We start from the raw sequence: 13557 nt of genomic DNA on the forward strand, positions 1-13557 counted from the left end.
TATCTTTATTATATATATTCTCATTGTTTCAGGCAAATACTAATCCCTAATCCCCCTGTCTTACTTTTTGCAAGCTATGAAAGCTATCACTTGGACATAATATGGTTTTACACACCTATAGAAAATATACTATAAATAAAGCAATTATACATTTTCCTAATGCATGGTTCACTGTAAAACCAAACAGTAAAACTAACTTATAATAGAAAGTACCTGGTACTCAAAATGTGCCAAAAAGTTTAGCTTACTTTTATTTTTGAGTTCATTCAACATCTATCATAGATTTAAGTTAACAGTAAATCTTTTTTTGAAGTTTTTGCAACTACACAAAAGGTAAAGAGTTTAGGGAACTTGAAAAGTAGATTCAACCATAATTAAATATTTTAAGTCAAAAGCCCTCTAGTGGCGGTTTTTACCAAAAAGTGACATCATCATTGAAAGGGCACTCAGACGTGTTTTAAACGGATGAATTTGCTCTTTGATGCAAATAATTACAAACTTTTGGTGGTTGTGATGAGTTCAATTTGCCAGGTAAGCTAAGAAAGAGTCTCTCACTGCAAAATTTTTCAGTTAAATCAACACCATTGGTTGAGGAGGTTCAGTTCCCAGTATGCTTTGCATGAGCCCGCAAAACGAGAGCATTTTTTGAAATTAAGTGATATTTTATGTGGTTTTTAGTAAACAAAAAGACTCAGTAGTGTTAAACATTTATTTATCTTGGAGATTTAGAAAAGTTTGCTATTTTTTTAGTTTTGTGCTTACCATTGTTCAGAAGTGTAGTACCTGTGCTTAGGCTTTAGGTCAATAATGTATTGCTTTATCATATAAACAATACCTATGTGAAAGTCAACACTGAGCTCAGTCTCAACACACTTTCACAGCTTTTACAGTGTTCTGTTAAGTAGAGGTGTGCGATACCGCTAGATTTGGTATCGATCCGATACCAAGTAAATACAGGGCCAGTATCGCCGATACCAATACCAATACTTTTTAATAATTAAGGTGGATGCGTCTTCAACCTAAATCTAAATGAATTTTCATGACTTTTAATTTGTTTTTGTGATTTGCATTTTGGGTTATTAATCAGTACTACAAAAGCTTTTGTTCAGAAACAACTTTTGGTTACTTCTGTTTTATTTAAATAAACAAAGTTACAAAATGATTACTTCACAAATATAAAAAATGTAAAAACAAATTCTCTTTTCAAGTAGCATGTTAACAAAAAATGTTTCTCCTCTTTAGTGCACTTCTTTTCAGGATTTTTTCTTAAATAAACAAAGTCACAACGTTTTACTTCAAAATAAATATAAAAAATGTAAAACAAATTATCCGTGTAATACGGTATAATGAGAACAAAATAACGTTTCTCCTCTTTCAGTGCACTTCTTTTCAGGATTAAAAAATAATAATAATCATAAATAAAAACCAATTACTGTAAATACAAAATATAAAATGTAAAAAAGAAAATCTTCTGCTATACCTTTAAGATTAATAAATGCTGCAGAAGTTTATTGTTAGGTTATGTTAGCCAAGAAACTCAAATACAGCCATACAACGCTCCTCTTTCTCTCTGCTGCCAGTCTCCGCCTCCTCTGACTGACTGCTGTTAGAAATGCGCGGCTGAGCGGCGCGCGCGCCTGACTGCTGGTGGTAGCGCACATGGTGAGTCACGTGATGGTACAACACAGGAGAGGGGGAGGAGAGCAGTGTCGAGCAAGAGCAGCACTCTTGAGAGCTTGCTCTGCTCTGTGACAGCAGCAGCATTTTGACAAACACGGCCAGGTCGCAAAACGAGAGAAACTGAAACTCAAGTATCGATATTTTCACGTTGGTATCGATCAATACGGATACCACCGTTGGTATCGATATTATCGATATTAGTATCGATCTGCCCACCTCTACTGTTAAGTTGTAAAATGTAGATATTTGAGTAAAGGAAACTTAAGAAAAACAAGGCAATCAGTTGCCACAAAATATTTAAGTAAAACAACTACTACTATGAAAGTTACATAAATTATATAATTTAATTTATAAAAGACTTTATCTAATTTAAGATAAATACATTTTTTTGATTTGAATTGAAGTTGTCAGTACTCAAAACTTTTAAGTTGGCAAACTTAAAAATAGAGGCAATCAGTTGCCTCAAATTTTTTGAGTTAGTAGAACTTATCCGGGTTTACAGTGTTGTTTGATCTTTGCTTCCGTTTAATACATTTCTCAAAAGAGGATTTTCAGCGCTTTGTTCGAACAGCAACTACAGGAGCATTTGGATGATGAACTTGTTTAATTTACTGCCTTTTGCTGCTCAATGATCTCTCGCCTAGAAATATAATGCTTATCTTTACAGAAAAGCAGCTCCAGTGTGGTTTTCCCAATGTGTAAATTGCATTATAAGGATCTTTCGCATTATCCCTGTGTGTCTAATGCTTCGGTAGAGAGGTCATTTTCGAAATTGGGATAAAAAATAAACTGAGGTTGAACTGTTTCACAGTAATGTCAAGTGAGTAGCTACAACATTCTGCATCAACTGGATTTAAATGATTTAATTAAGGAATTATCTTTGAAAAAGAGCAAGAAGAAGCTCTTTTAGTGGTGAGATGTATTTAATAAATGTTATTTTCTGGAACGCTTCTAATTTGTAAGATTATAACTTGATAAGATTGTTTAATTTATTTACATAATATTAGCCTACTTTGGGATTATGACATGTGCTTTGTGTTTATTTTTATTTCACGAAAATGTGCGCATATATAGAGTGTTTGTTTGATTGCACATTTGCAGAGGTGGAAAAAGTACTAAAATATTGTACTCAAGTAAAAGTAAAGTTACTATAATAATATTACTTAAGTAAAAGTAAAGTTACTGGTCTAAAAATCTACTCAAGTAAAAGTAAAAAGTAAATAATTTTAACTTTACTCAGAGTAAAAGTTACTTTTTTACAGCGGGAAGAGGAGGAGGATTCTAGTATAGTTCAAAAAAGGAAATATAAATCTCAAACTAGTTGTTTTTAAACGTAGAAACATCTTTACAATTAAAGTGCAATAACAAAAAGTTAATAAAATAAAAAGCTTTTTAAACTAAGAAACATTTATGGAATTATTTAATGATTTTACATGTGAGTTATGCACTTTTGAAGGTGGTCAGCAGCTTGTAAATACAATCACTATAGTAAGGTTGTAATTGTTGTATTGCTGGTAACATACATTATTCTATTAAACTATATATGGTTTAAATGAGCATATAATGAGATGAGTGCCATGTCATACTTTTGACACGTTTATTGTCTTAGCTTCCCTGACCTGGGTACCTGATGTCAGTTATTCTCTCTCTCTCTCTCTCTCTCTCTCTCTCTCTCTCTCTCTCTCATGTCTAATGACCTGTGCATTCTCGAGGACATTCTGAAGTTGTGTTTTACTTGACGCGAAGCTGCTAGACTGCGGAGGATAATGCGCATTGTATTAAAAACACGTCGTGCAAATGAGCGGTAAAACCCGGTCTGCAATTTCGTACTCGAGAGCATGAACCCTACCTTTCATAGGAATGAAACACTCGCTTCCCGTCAGTGGAAAGTGGTCGCTTAAATATGACCAGGGGTTTCTTTCATAAGATTTGAACTGAGGCTGGTCTGCATTAGCGCGCGCCTGTCTCGTCCGTCTCCATGGTTCTTTTTGCGCGTTCCCCGGGCCCCGCCCATCAATCATCCGTTGCGTGTCTTTATCACCTTGTTTTTTTAAAATATTTTTTTACTCAGTAAAGGATATGATTTAAAATGTAGCGAAGTACAATACTTTAAACAAAACATACTTAAGTAAAAGTAAAAGTACCAATTTTAAAAACTACTCAAAAAAGTAAAAGTACACAAAAAAACTACTCAATTACACTAACGTGAGTAAATGTAATTCGTTACTTTCAACCTCTGCACATTTGGGGGTGGCAAAGCTGCATTAGCCCATAAGTGAGACGACATCACACATTTGCTTATTACATTTCACACATGGACAGCACCAAACTTTTTAAATATAAAAATTAAAGGATAAAAATGTAAAAGATTATTACTGAGCGTCTTGGACATAAATGAGGACCGATTACAAGATGTTAGAAGGGATAAAGAGCTGTTTCACCTGTAGCCTGGTAAGTAAACAAATGTTTTGCTTTAAACAAATGGAAAATTGCATTTATTTTTAAATGTTTTTATGCATTGTGTAAAGGCTAAACTTAGCAGTTATGTGTCTGAAACAGTCGGATGTAGCATCTATTTCCTTGCTCTTAGGTGGTTCGAAAGAGTAGAGGCGGGACTAATTTGCATATTAATATCTATGGTTTGAGCTGTGCGGTTGAGTAAAGGCGAGGACTGTATGTATTCATAGTCTATAGATCCACGTACACTAAATGAGGCAAGAGTGTAGAGTTACATTCAAGCTGTTTTAAAGCATGAAGAAATTACTGTGACAGGTGACACACATATGTATGCTATTATGATGCTCAAAGATGAGTTTTAACTTGACTACAGGGAGACTTTAATGTGTTGCCATTTGGTGTTTTTGCTGCATTGTCATGGTGGGAACCCTTATAAGACTCGATTCAAGACGAGTAACGTGGTAAATTATTTGTTAAACCACAAAACCATGACGACAAAGGAAATGCTTTAGATCTTGGGGGGCGCAGACATCAGAGCACAACGCATATTAAGCCTTATATGAAATAACAAATCCTTCTTTCTTCAGTTGAACAAGAGAGACATTTATTAAATCTCTTTTATTACTTTATTTCACTTGTTTGAGCAGGGAGCTGAGAAGGTAAGGATGAAACTTGGAAGCGAATTTTACATTAAGTTAATTAAATAAACGTATTACTGTACCATTTTATTTCTTGTTTTCTAATGGTAAAGGCATTCACCCAAAAATTGTGAAAATACAAGGTGGTAAACTGGTGAAAGTCATGAGATGTGCACTGTTACATAGTTCTGCATGTTGTTTTTGGGATATTCTTTAACATTTGTGCTTGTTTGCAGTTTATAAGTTGGATTTTCTATATAAGAGAACGCATTGTGGTTGAGGGATGAAAGGACTGATATATCTTCTGTTTCAAGGTACCGTTTCAATTTACTTCTATTCATGCATTTTATATGACAAGACGTTCTGTCACAGAAAATGTATAAAACGAATGTGACATGTTTTTTTTACATTTGATATGTTGCAGTATGCTAACATACAGCATAAGTTACATTAAATTTCCCATTGCTTTATGTTTTCTAAACATTACATCTTTTTTCATAGTGCCTCATGTCCCATCCCTAAAAAATCAAACCCATGATCTTGTTGCCGAATGCTGATAGTAATTGAGCTACAGGAACTGAAAACTAAAATCAAGACTCTTATAGACACTCTTATATTCCCTGTTTTTCTCACAGGTGTTTTGTTGTATGAGACTTTGGCATGGGAAGTGAGAATACCAAAGGAAATTCATGGCCTCAAAGGTTCCTGTCTGGTTATACCGTGCTCTTACTCTTACACTTCAAACCCACCAACTAACCCACATAGAGTTGTGTGGTATCAGTATGTGTCAAAAGGCTACCCTTTAGTTTGTGATCCCTTGAATCCAGGCAAAGTTATTGACAAGTTCAGAGGAAAAACTGATATATATAACCCTAAAAACTCAGATCGGGATTGTAGTCTGCTGATCAAAAGTGTGAATCCATCGCACAATGGAGAAAAACTGTATGCATGGATTGATCCGGATAATGTTGGATGGCGCATCTACAAGTTTTATGACGTCACCTCCACGATTATTGTTGACAGTGCGTAAATACTTCACATGTTCTTTTAATGTAATATTTTTGGTTTTAAGTGTCATTACAGCTGTATCATTGGTTGGCTAATTGTAATATTTTCCCTACTGAAGCAAATCCACAGCAGCCCATCATTAATATTTCTGGAGGTTTAAAGACCGGTGACAGCATTACAGTAGCGTGTTACACCTTACACACCTGTCCATACAGCAAACCAAACATCATTCTGAAGGGTATTGAAGGATCTGATAAAATAGATGATGTTTATATGGGAAATGGTCAATGGAAAACCACTCGGACTCGCACCGGTGTTGTGAAGGCTGAACGCTCAGATATTGACTGTAATGTAACACATCATGGAGGCATAACAACAAGAGCTACAAAGTCACAAATTGCAAAATGTAAGTAAAAAATATGCATTTAAAAGCATACATCTATACTTGCCTCTGTTTTATCTGTGTGTTACAGTCAGTTTCACAATGAATTTAAAGACATAGAGAATTTAACTATTTGTTAAAGTTAAATTCATTCAAATGTAGCTTTAAATCATGTTTGATCTTTGTGTCAACTGCTTATAATTTTAATTTCAGGTGTCTATTATAATATAACCATTGAGCCTAAACTGGCAGCAGATATCACAGAGGGTGTTACAAAGGACTTCACTTGTACTGTCCATCATTCCTGTCAGACAAATCCTCCGATCCTCTCCTGGAACTATGAGAAGATGCCAGTCAAAGATGGAAAGAAGCAACTTACAGGGTTCGAATGGGCCACCTTTTCCACCATAACCTTTTTTGGGGGAAAGGAAGACGATGGGAAGAAATTAATCTGCACTACAAATATTTCTGGACAGAAAATCACAGCATCCGTCGACAATGTACAACGTGAGTGATTTCAAGACATCATACACAATGTGTTATACATTTCTTTTACAGAGACTACAAAACCAGTTATTCCAGTCCAAGATAAAATATTTCTGTTTGTGTGTTTCACATGTGTCTTGTAGCTATTTACTTGATATATACATCATGATGACCTTCTTTTACTTTCTTTAGCTGTTTCCCAGAACACTGATGTGATGACCTTTGACTTGAAGACAACTGGGCTTTACATTCTAGCCCCTTTATTTGTCTTCTTTCTCATTTGCATATTTGCTGGAGTCATCATGTACAAGAAGTGTAACAGGTACATGTGTGTTACATCAGGGTTAATACAAAGTCTGAATTAAGTATTCATATATTGACATGGTGTAGTTTCATTGGGCATGTATAGATTTATAAGCTTTTCATACAGTCATATTACACTGTCAATATTATTTATAGGTCTTCACCTGCTAATCCACAAGAATCACAGCTGGATCGAAGGTACAATATGCATATTTTTTAATGTAATGTTTAACCATATGTAGATGTTAACCAACTTGTTTGTATTCATCTGAGCTCTTTATGTAAGTCATTAAATATGAGTGTGTGGGTGTTAATTTCTAAAATGTGTTGCATCTGGTGTATTTGAAGTTTTAAAATACAGAGAAGTATACGAGTCCATTCTGACAATCTCACACCTTTGGTTCAAGCAAGCAACCCTTTGTGCTTTAGGCAACTGTGATAGCAGAAAAAGTTACAGATATCAAAACATATTCTTAACACTTTACAATAAAGTTGTATTAGTTTATGCATCAACTAACATGAACTATCTGTACCATCTGTATAAGTGTAAAAAAAAAAACAAGCTAATGGATAAAGTAAATATACATAAGTATGTTTATATGAACAATATTACACTTCAACTATGTGTTCATCTGTTCACAGGTCAAATGCGGTTGCGGCAGTCTCTAAAGCCCGTATACCATCAGCAAAGAGGTATTGTGCATTTAAACCCAGTCAGTCTTTAAAACTCTAAACTGTAATTTGTTTTAAAAAATATTTTTGTCCAGTATTATAGTAAATTAATGTATCTGTCTTAACTCATAGAAATGAAGGTGCATCATATTAGCATAGAAGAACCATTTGTGTCTGTACAATGTGGTTTCATAAAGAACCTTTAACATCTGAAGAATCTTTGCACTGGATAAAAAAAAGTTTTTTTTGGGCACGGTAGTTTTGTAGTAGTTTACTGTGAGATTTACTAAGACTCGCTAATTTCACAAATGTTTACCGCAACCGATGGATAAAGTGTTGTGCCGCACACCAGTCAGTGAATCTATTCAATATACAGTAATAAGATCACGACAAGAATAAAAACGTGGCATTGAATTTTGTTGTAAAAAGTTTAAAGAAAAACATTAAATTGAAGTAATGTTTCTTGCCATGTGACCTTAATAATCACTGCAGTTGTTTCATGTGCCTCATTATTAAACTGCTGGATAATACCTAATACCACTAACTGAGGTTTTACCCACCTGTCCTCCTTTGAGCTGCACGTCTGCCTGCCTGGTTTGATTTGATTGTTATCTCGAAATAATTTTGACCTTATCTGACTTAATGCGGTGCAGCACAGACCTGTTGGCATGTGAGATCACACTAAATTTAAATGTACATATAAGGAACAGCTGAAGGACCAATTTGCAACTTATTAGGTCAATTGGCCACATGATTGGGTATAAAAGAGCATCTTAGAGTGGCAGCATCTCTCAGAAGTCAAGATGGGCAGAGAATCACCAATTTCCCCAATGCTGCGGCAAAAAATTGTTTTCTGAGTTTCTCAGGAAAAAAAGTTATCATCATCTACATTGCATAATTTCATCCAAAGATTCAGAGAATCTGGAACAATCTCTGTGCGTAAGGGTCAAGGGCGGAAAACCATACTGGATGCCCATGATCTTCGGGCACTTAGACGGCACTGCATCACATACAGAAATGCTACTATAATGGAAATCACAACATGGGCTCAGAAATACTTCCAGAAAACATTGCCAGTGAACAAAATCCATCGTGCCATTCGCCATTGCCAGCTATATTTATATATGTCAAAAAAGAAGCCATATCTAAACATGACCCAGAAGAGCAGGCGTTTTCTCTGGGCCATGCTCATTTAAAATGGACTGTGGCAAAGTGGAACACTGTTCTGTGGTCAGATGAATCAAAATTTGAAGTTCTTTTTGGAAACCTGGTACGCCATTTCATAGGGACTAAAGAGGACAAGGACAACCCAAGTTGTTATTAGCGCTCAGTTCAGAAGCCTGCAAATTTCCAGCTTGCAGTCCAGATCTTTTTAACCCATAGAAAAGATGTGACAAAGAAGACCTAAGACAGTTGGACAACTAGAAGCCTGTATTAGACAAGAATGGGACAACATTCCTATTACTAAACATTGGTCCTCCTCCAGCTGTTCCTTATATGTACATTTAACTTTTCCGGCCTCTTATTGCTACCTGTCCCAACTTTTTTGGAATGAAATCCAAAATGAGCCAAAATTTGGCATGACATTTCAAAATGTCTCACTTTCAACATTTGATATGTTATCTATATTCTATTGTGAATAAAATTGTATGAGATTTGTAAATGATTCCATTCCTTTATAACCATAATTCTACATTGTCCCAACTTTTTCTGATTTGGGCTTGTATGTTTTTGACATAATGGCAAATAAAAATATTCAAACTGAATGCTTATCAGATGTAACATGTTAAAATAAATTTATCTTAAAATTAATTCATAAAGGGGCAGTTTCCCAGACAGGACTTATACTAGTCCCAAACTTAAATGCTTGTTTGCGCTGCCTTCATTTAAAACATCTTGCACTGACATACAGTATATCAGTGCCAGCATTTTGTCTCAAGATGCACACCAGTATTGTTTTTGTAAGCTTTTTTTAAATGACTCAAATGTTCCCAAAAAACTAAGGCCTAGTCCTGGATTAATCTAAACCCTGTCTGGGAAATTGCACCTAAATGATTTATTAACTTCATTTTTAATTGTTTGTTGTCTCCTGTGCAATTTAGTCAAAGAAAATCCTGCCCTGTAAGTACAGTATATAATCTTTAACATTACACCATTTTAGTGAATTAACACACAGTTTCTGACCTCAAATAGTGTCTTAAATGTTATTGACTGATTTTACCTTTGTGTCTCTGAATTTACTTTAAGATTGAGAATTATGAAAATTATTACAGCCACTCGGAAGATCCCAACATTTATGCAAACATCTAATAAAAATGCTCCATGTCACTTCCAAAATGTGTTTAATACAGTGTTTAAAAGAGAAAAAGACAAAAGTCAAACATATATTTTAGGCAATATATAAAAATACAACTTTGTCTTGGATATGTCATGGAAAATAGCATAAATATTTTAATTTAGATTCTTTTATACATATTATACTTACTGTAACTTTGTCTGATTTGTGTGGCATCTGAATCTCTCTCTGGCTTTTCAGCTTTAATGAGCAGGGTTGTCATTAATGCCAAGTTCAGACTGCACGATTTTTAAAGAAGTCGAGTCACAGATCTTTTCACACTGTATGACTATCTGGGGTAGGATTCAGTCGCTGGTGTGTTTGACACTGCACGATGGATCGACGACAGTGGGTTTCACACATACAAATTTATTGGAATGAAAAAAATTCATTGTAATGAACTAAAGCCAAAAATGTCCAACCATGGGCACTGCCATGTTATGTTAAAACGTCAGTTTGGAGCCAGAGCATGCGCAGAAGGAATCCTGCATTGAGCCAGACGCGGAGCCACAGTTTCAAACTTCTGCCCAAAGGGTTGTGCGCCCAATTTAACCACGCCAATCATATTACAAATAGATACGCCCCATATCTATAGCATCAAATTACTAACTAAAATGAAACTTATCACAAAAATGAGCAATGGAATATATATCAGCATGATAACAACTACCTTAAAGACCAAAACATATTTTGGAAAGTTTTATTGGAAGTGTAAATATTTCTTTATTAAGAGTGAGTCCCGTTCGTTTGCATTGAGAGGGCGGGGTTTATCACTTGTATTGTTGCCAGCCACCAGGGTGCGATCAAAGAGCCAGCAGCTTCACTTTTCAAAGGAAACAACACGCATGCAAGACCGGAGTTCTCACATGAGGATTATTTTTAAAAATGGTAGCCCGCAAGAAGCTACAAATTGTATGTGTGCTCATTTGCAGCGAAAGACGAAAAAGAGAAGAGGCCTTTTTCTGAACCGAAGGCATGCTTGCAGATATTGTGGTCTGTCTATACCTTATAACTCCTCCCTGAACTTCCAGCAGCCCTGTATGTTGCTCTCTCATTGGCTGTAGGTCATCACCAATGTTATTTTCAGTCAAAACACATTCACACAGCATGATTTTAAATAGCCGACAGGTCTAGATATTTAGCTTGCCAGATATCTCACGAGTGTCTGTGTCTCATCTGCGATTTTCTCAGATCGTGTGTTTGATAATTCATACTGTGTGATTGTCACTCGCATGCACAAGCACCGATTTGCCTGTGATTTCTGGCATTTGTCTGCGATTTCTCAAAACCTGTCGACGAGTCAAAATCAAGGTTAAAATTGTGCAGTCTGAACTCAGAATAAGTATATACTATAAATGATGTATCATTGTAAATATAAAAACAATTCTAGTTCTGTTTAACCTGAGAATTAAATATAAATTAATGACAGGACAAGAAAATAATACATCTGTGTTACATTTTCATCTTATTTTAAGAGAAGATTTTGCACGTATGCCTTTTAGTCTCCTGTGCAAGTCAGTTTCTTCCCCTGGTAGTAGACACATTTTTTATGTGATTTTTTTTTCTTTAAGAAGATGTCCAGGACTGTAGGGAGATGCCACATATTTTGTTTTATAATAACTTTGTATTTTCTGTACTTTGTCTTAATTTTTGCAAGCTATGAAAGCTGTCACTGGGACAGTACCCTTCCTAATAAATACCTTTAGGTACTGATATGTACCTTTGAGGTGCTAATATGCAGTCTTTGGGTACAAATATGTACTTTTTGAAAGGGAACTGACTGCGTTTGTACCTTTTTTCTGAGAGTGTGCTGCCCTCTAGAGGATATGAAATAAATTATTAATAAACGTTTTTGTCTACAGTAGATCTGTATGGTATTAATGATAATAATAAATGATCAATATGGTATTTTCAGCTAAAACTTCACATATGGGGACATCAAAGATTTATTGTACAATCTTAAAAACGTCTTGGGGAATGTCCCCTTTAACTAAATAAGAAAAGAAGAAGAGAAAATCACTCATTGATATGACTGGCTAACTGTAACTTTGTATTTCAAAAATTAATCCATATTTATTTTAATTGACTTGTGGTGGTGGGGGTTCAGCAAAGTCTGTAGCGGGAGAAACAGTTTGGAGACGAGTGATGAGTAAGTGGGTCAAATACAAATGAGTAACACCTTTGTCTGTTTTATGTGAACTTTTTGTGGCACTGATAGCGCAAGATTTTTGCTATATCGCCAGTGTCTAACACCCACAAACAGGCTGTTGGAGAGATCTAATCACACGTTAAAATAGATGATCCATAAGTTCATTCACAAAGATGCCAAAAATTAGGATAAGTGGCTGGAACCTTTCTTGTTCGCTGTGCGGAAGGTCCCACAAGGTTTTCCCACTTCTAGCTTCTATATGGTTGTCAGCCCAGAGGGGTGTTAGATGTTGTGAGTGGACAGGCCTTTTGAGGGCAAAAACTAAATTCAATATGTCCTGGACCTGAGAACAAAACTCCACCCTTTGGGTGGCTATCTATGGAGAAATTGTTACAGGCCCAGGAGAAGCAAAGCTAGCTGTTCAACAGGGGGACCCGCCTACGCAAAATTGCACTGGGAGAAAAAGTATATTACTGCCCACGCTGAGCTCTAAATTATTTGCAAAGTGGCAAGGACCATTTGAGATCACATGGCAAGTTAACAATCTCGATTTTGAGGTCGTCCAAACCGATAGGGGAGGGACACATCAGATATACCACCTCAATCTCCTTAAAAAATGTAATGAGGCGGAATCAGTGTTGCTGGCAACGTTGGTCAGTGGAGAAGATGATCTTGGGCCGGAGGCATGCTCAAAACATTAATCTCTTACTCTTGCCCCGGGTAGAGATAATTTCTTGCCCTCCAGCTCACTATGTAGCCAGGTTGCAGGCAGAATTTGCAGATGTGTTCTCACCCCTACCTGATTGCACAAATTTTATTCAGCATCATATTCAGCATCATATTAAGACTGAGCCAGGCGTTATTATGCGCAGCCGACCGGATCGTTCACCTGAGCATAAGAAAAAAGTGGTACGGCAGATTTAGAGGCGATGCTCAACAATCCAGCAGCGATTGGGAAAGTCCAATAGTTTTGGCTTCTAAAACTGATGGCTCAATTTGGTTATGTGTGGAAATTTGAGGAATATCCAATGCTGCTTGACTGGCTAGGCACAGCATGCTTTTAGTTGACACTGGATTTAACTAAAAGGTACTGGCAGATCCCCTTATCACCAGTGTCTAAAGAAAAACAGCCTTCACGAAGCCATTTGGATTACACCAATTCGCCACGCTTCCATTCGGGCTGTTTGGGGCACCAGACATTTTTCAGCATCTCATGGACCATATTCTTTGGCTCCATGCCACTCCCTACTTAGATGACATCATTATTTATTGCAGTGACTGGAAGTTGCATATGGCATCTAAGGGTTGTCATCTGCGAGTGCTGAGAAGGGCCAGACTCACAGCCAACCCAAAGAAGTGTGCGGTTGGGCATGTGGAGGTCAGGTATCTGGGTTTCCACTTCGGTCACGGCCAAGTGCGTCCCCAAACTGACAAGCCGTCAGCCTGA

At 36.2% G+C, this 13557-nt stretch overlaps 1 protein-coding gene across 1 annotated transcript; it reads left to right on the top strand.

Moving 5' to 3' along the window:
• Window positions 1-5058: 5058 nt before the first annotated feature.
• LOC129438933 (sialoadhesin-like) lies at window positions 5059-13557 on the top strand. Its single transcript, XM_073863374.1, has 8 exons — window positions 5059-5089; window positions 5411-5797; window positions 5902-6189; window positions 6379-6672; window positions 6844-6973; window positions 7111-7152; window positions 7597-7647; window positions 13386-13557. Exons 1-8 carry the CDS (start codon window positions 5059-5061, stop codon window positions 13555-13557), a joined length of 1395 nt encoding a protein of 464 aa, XP_073719475.1.

The sequence above is a fragment of the Misgurnus anguillicaudatus genome, chromosome 24 (genome assembly GCF_027580225.2).
Source record: "Misgurnus anguillicaudatus chromosome 24, ASM2758022v2, whole genome shotgun sequence".
In the NCBI taxonomy this organism is placed as follows: domain Eukaryota; kingdom Metazoa; phylum Chordata; class Actinopteri; order Cypriniformes; family Cobitidae; genus Misgurnus; species Misgurnus anguillicaudatus.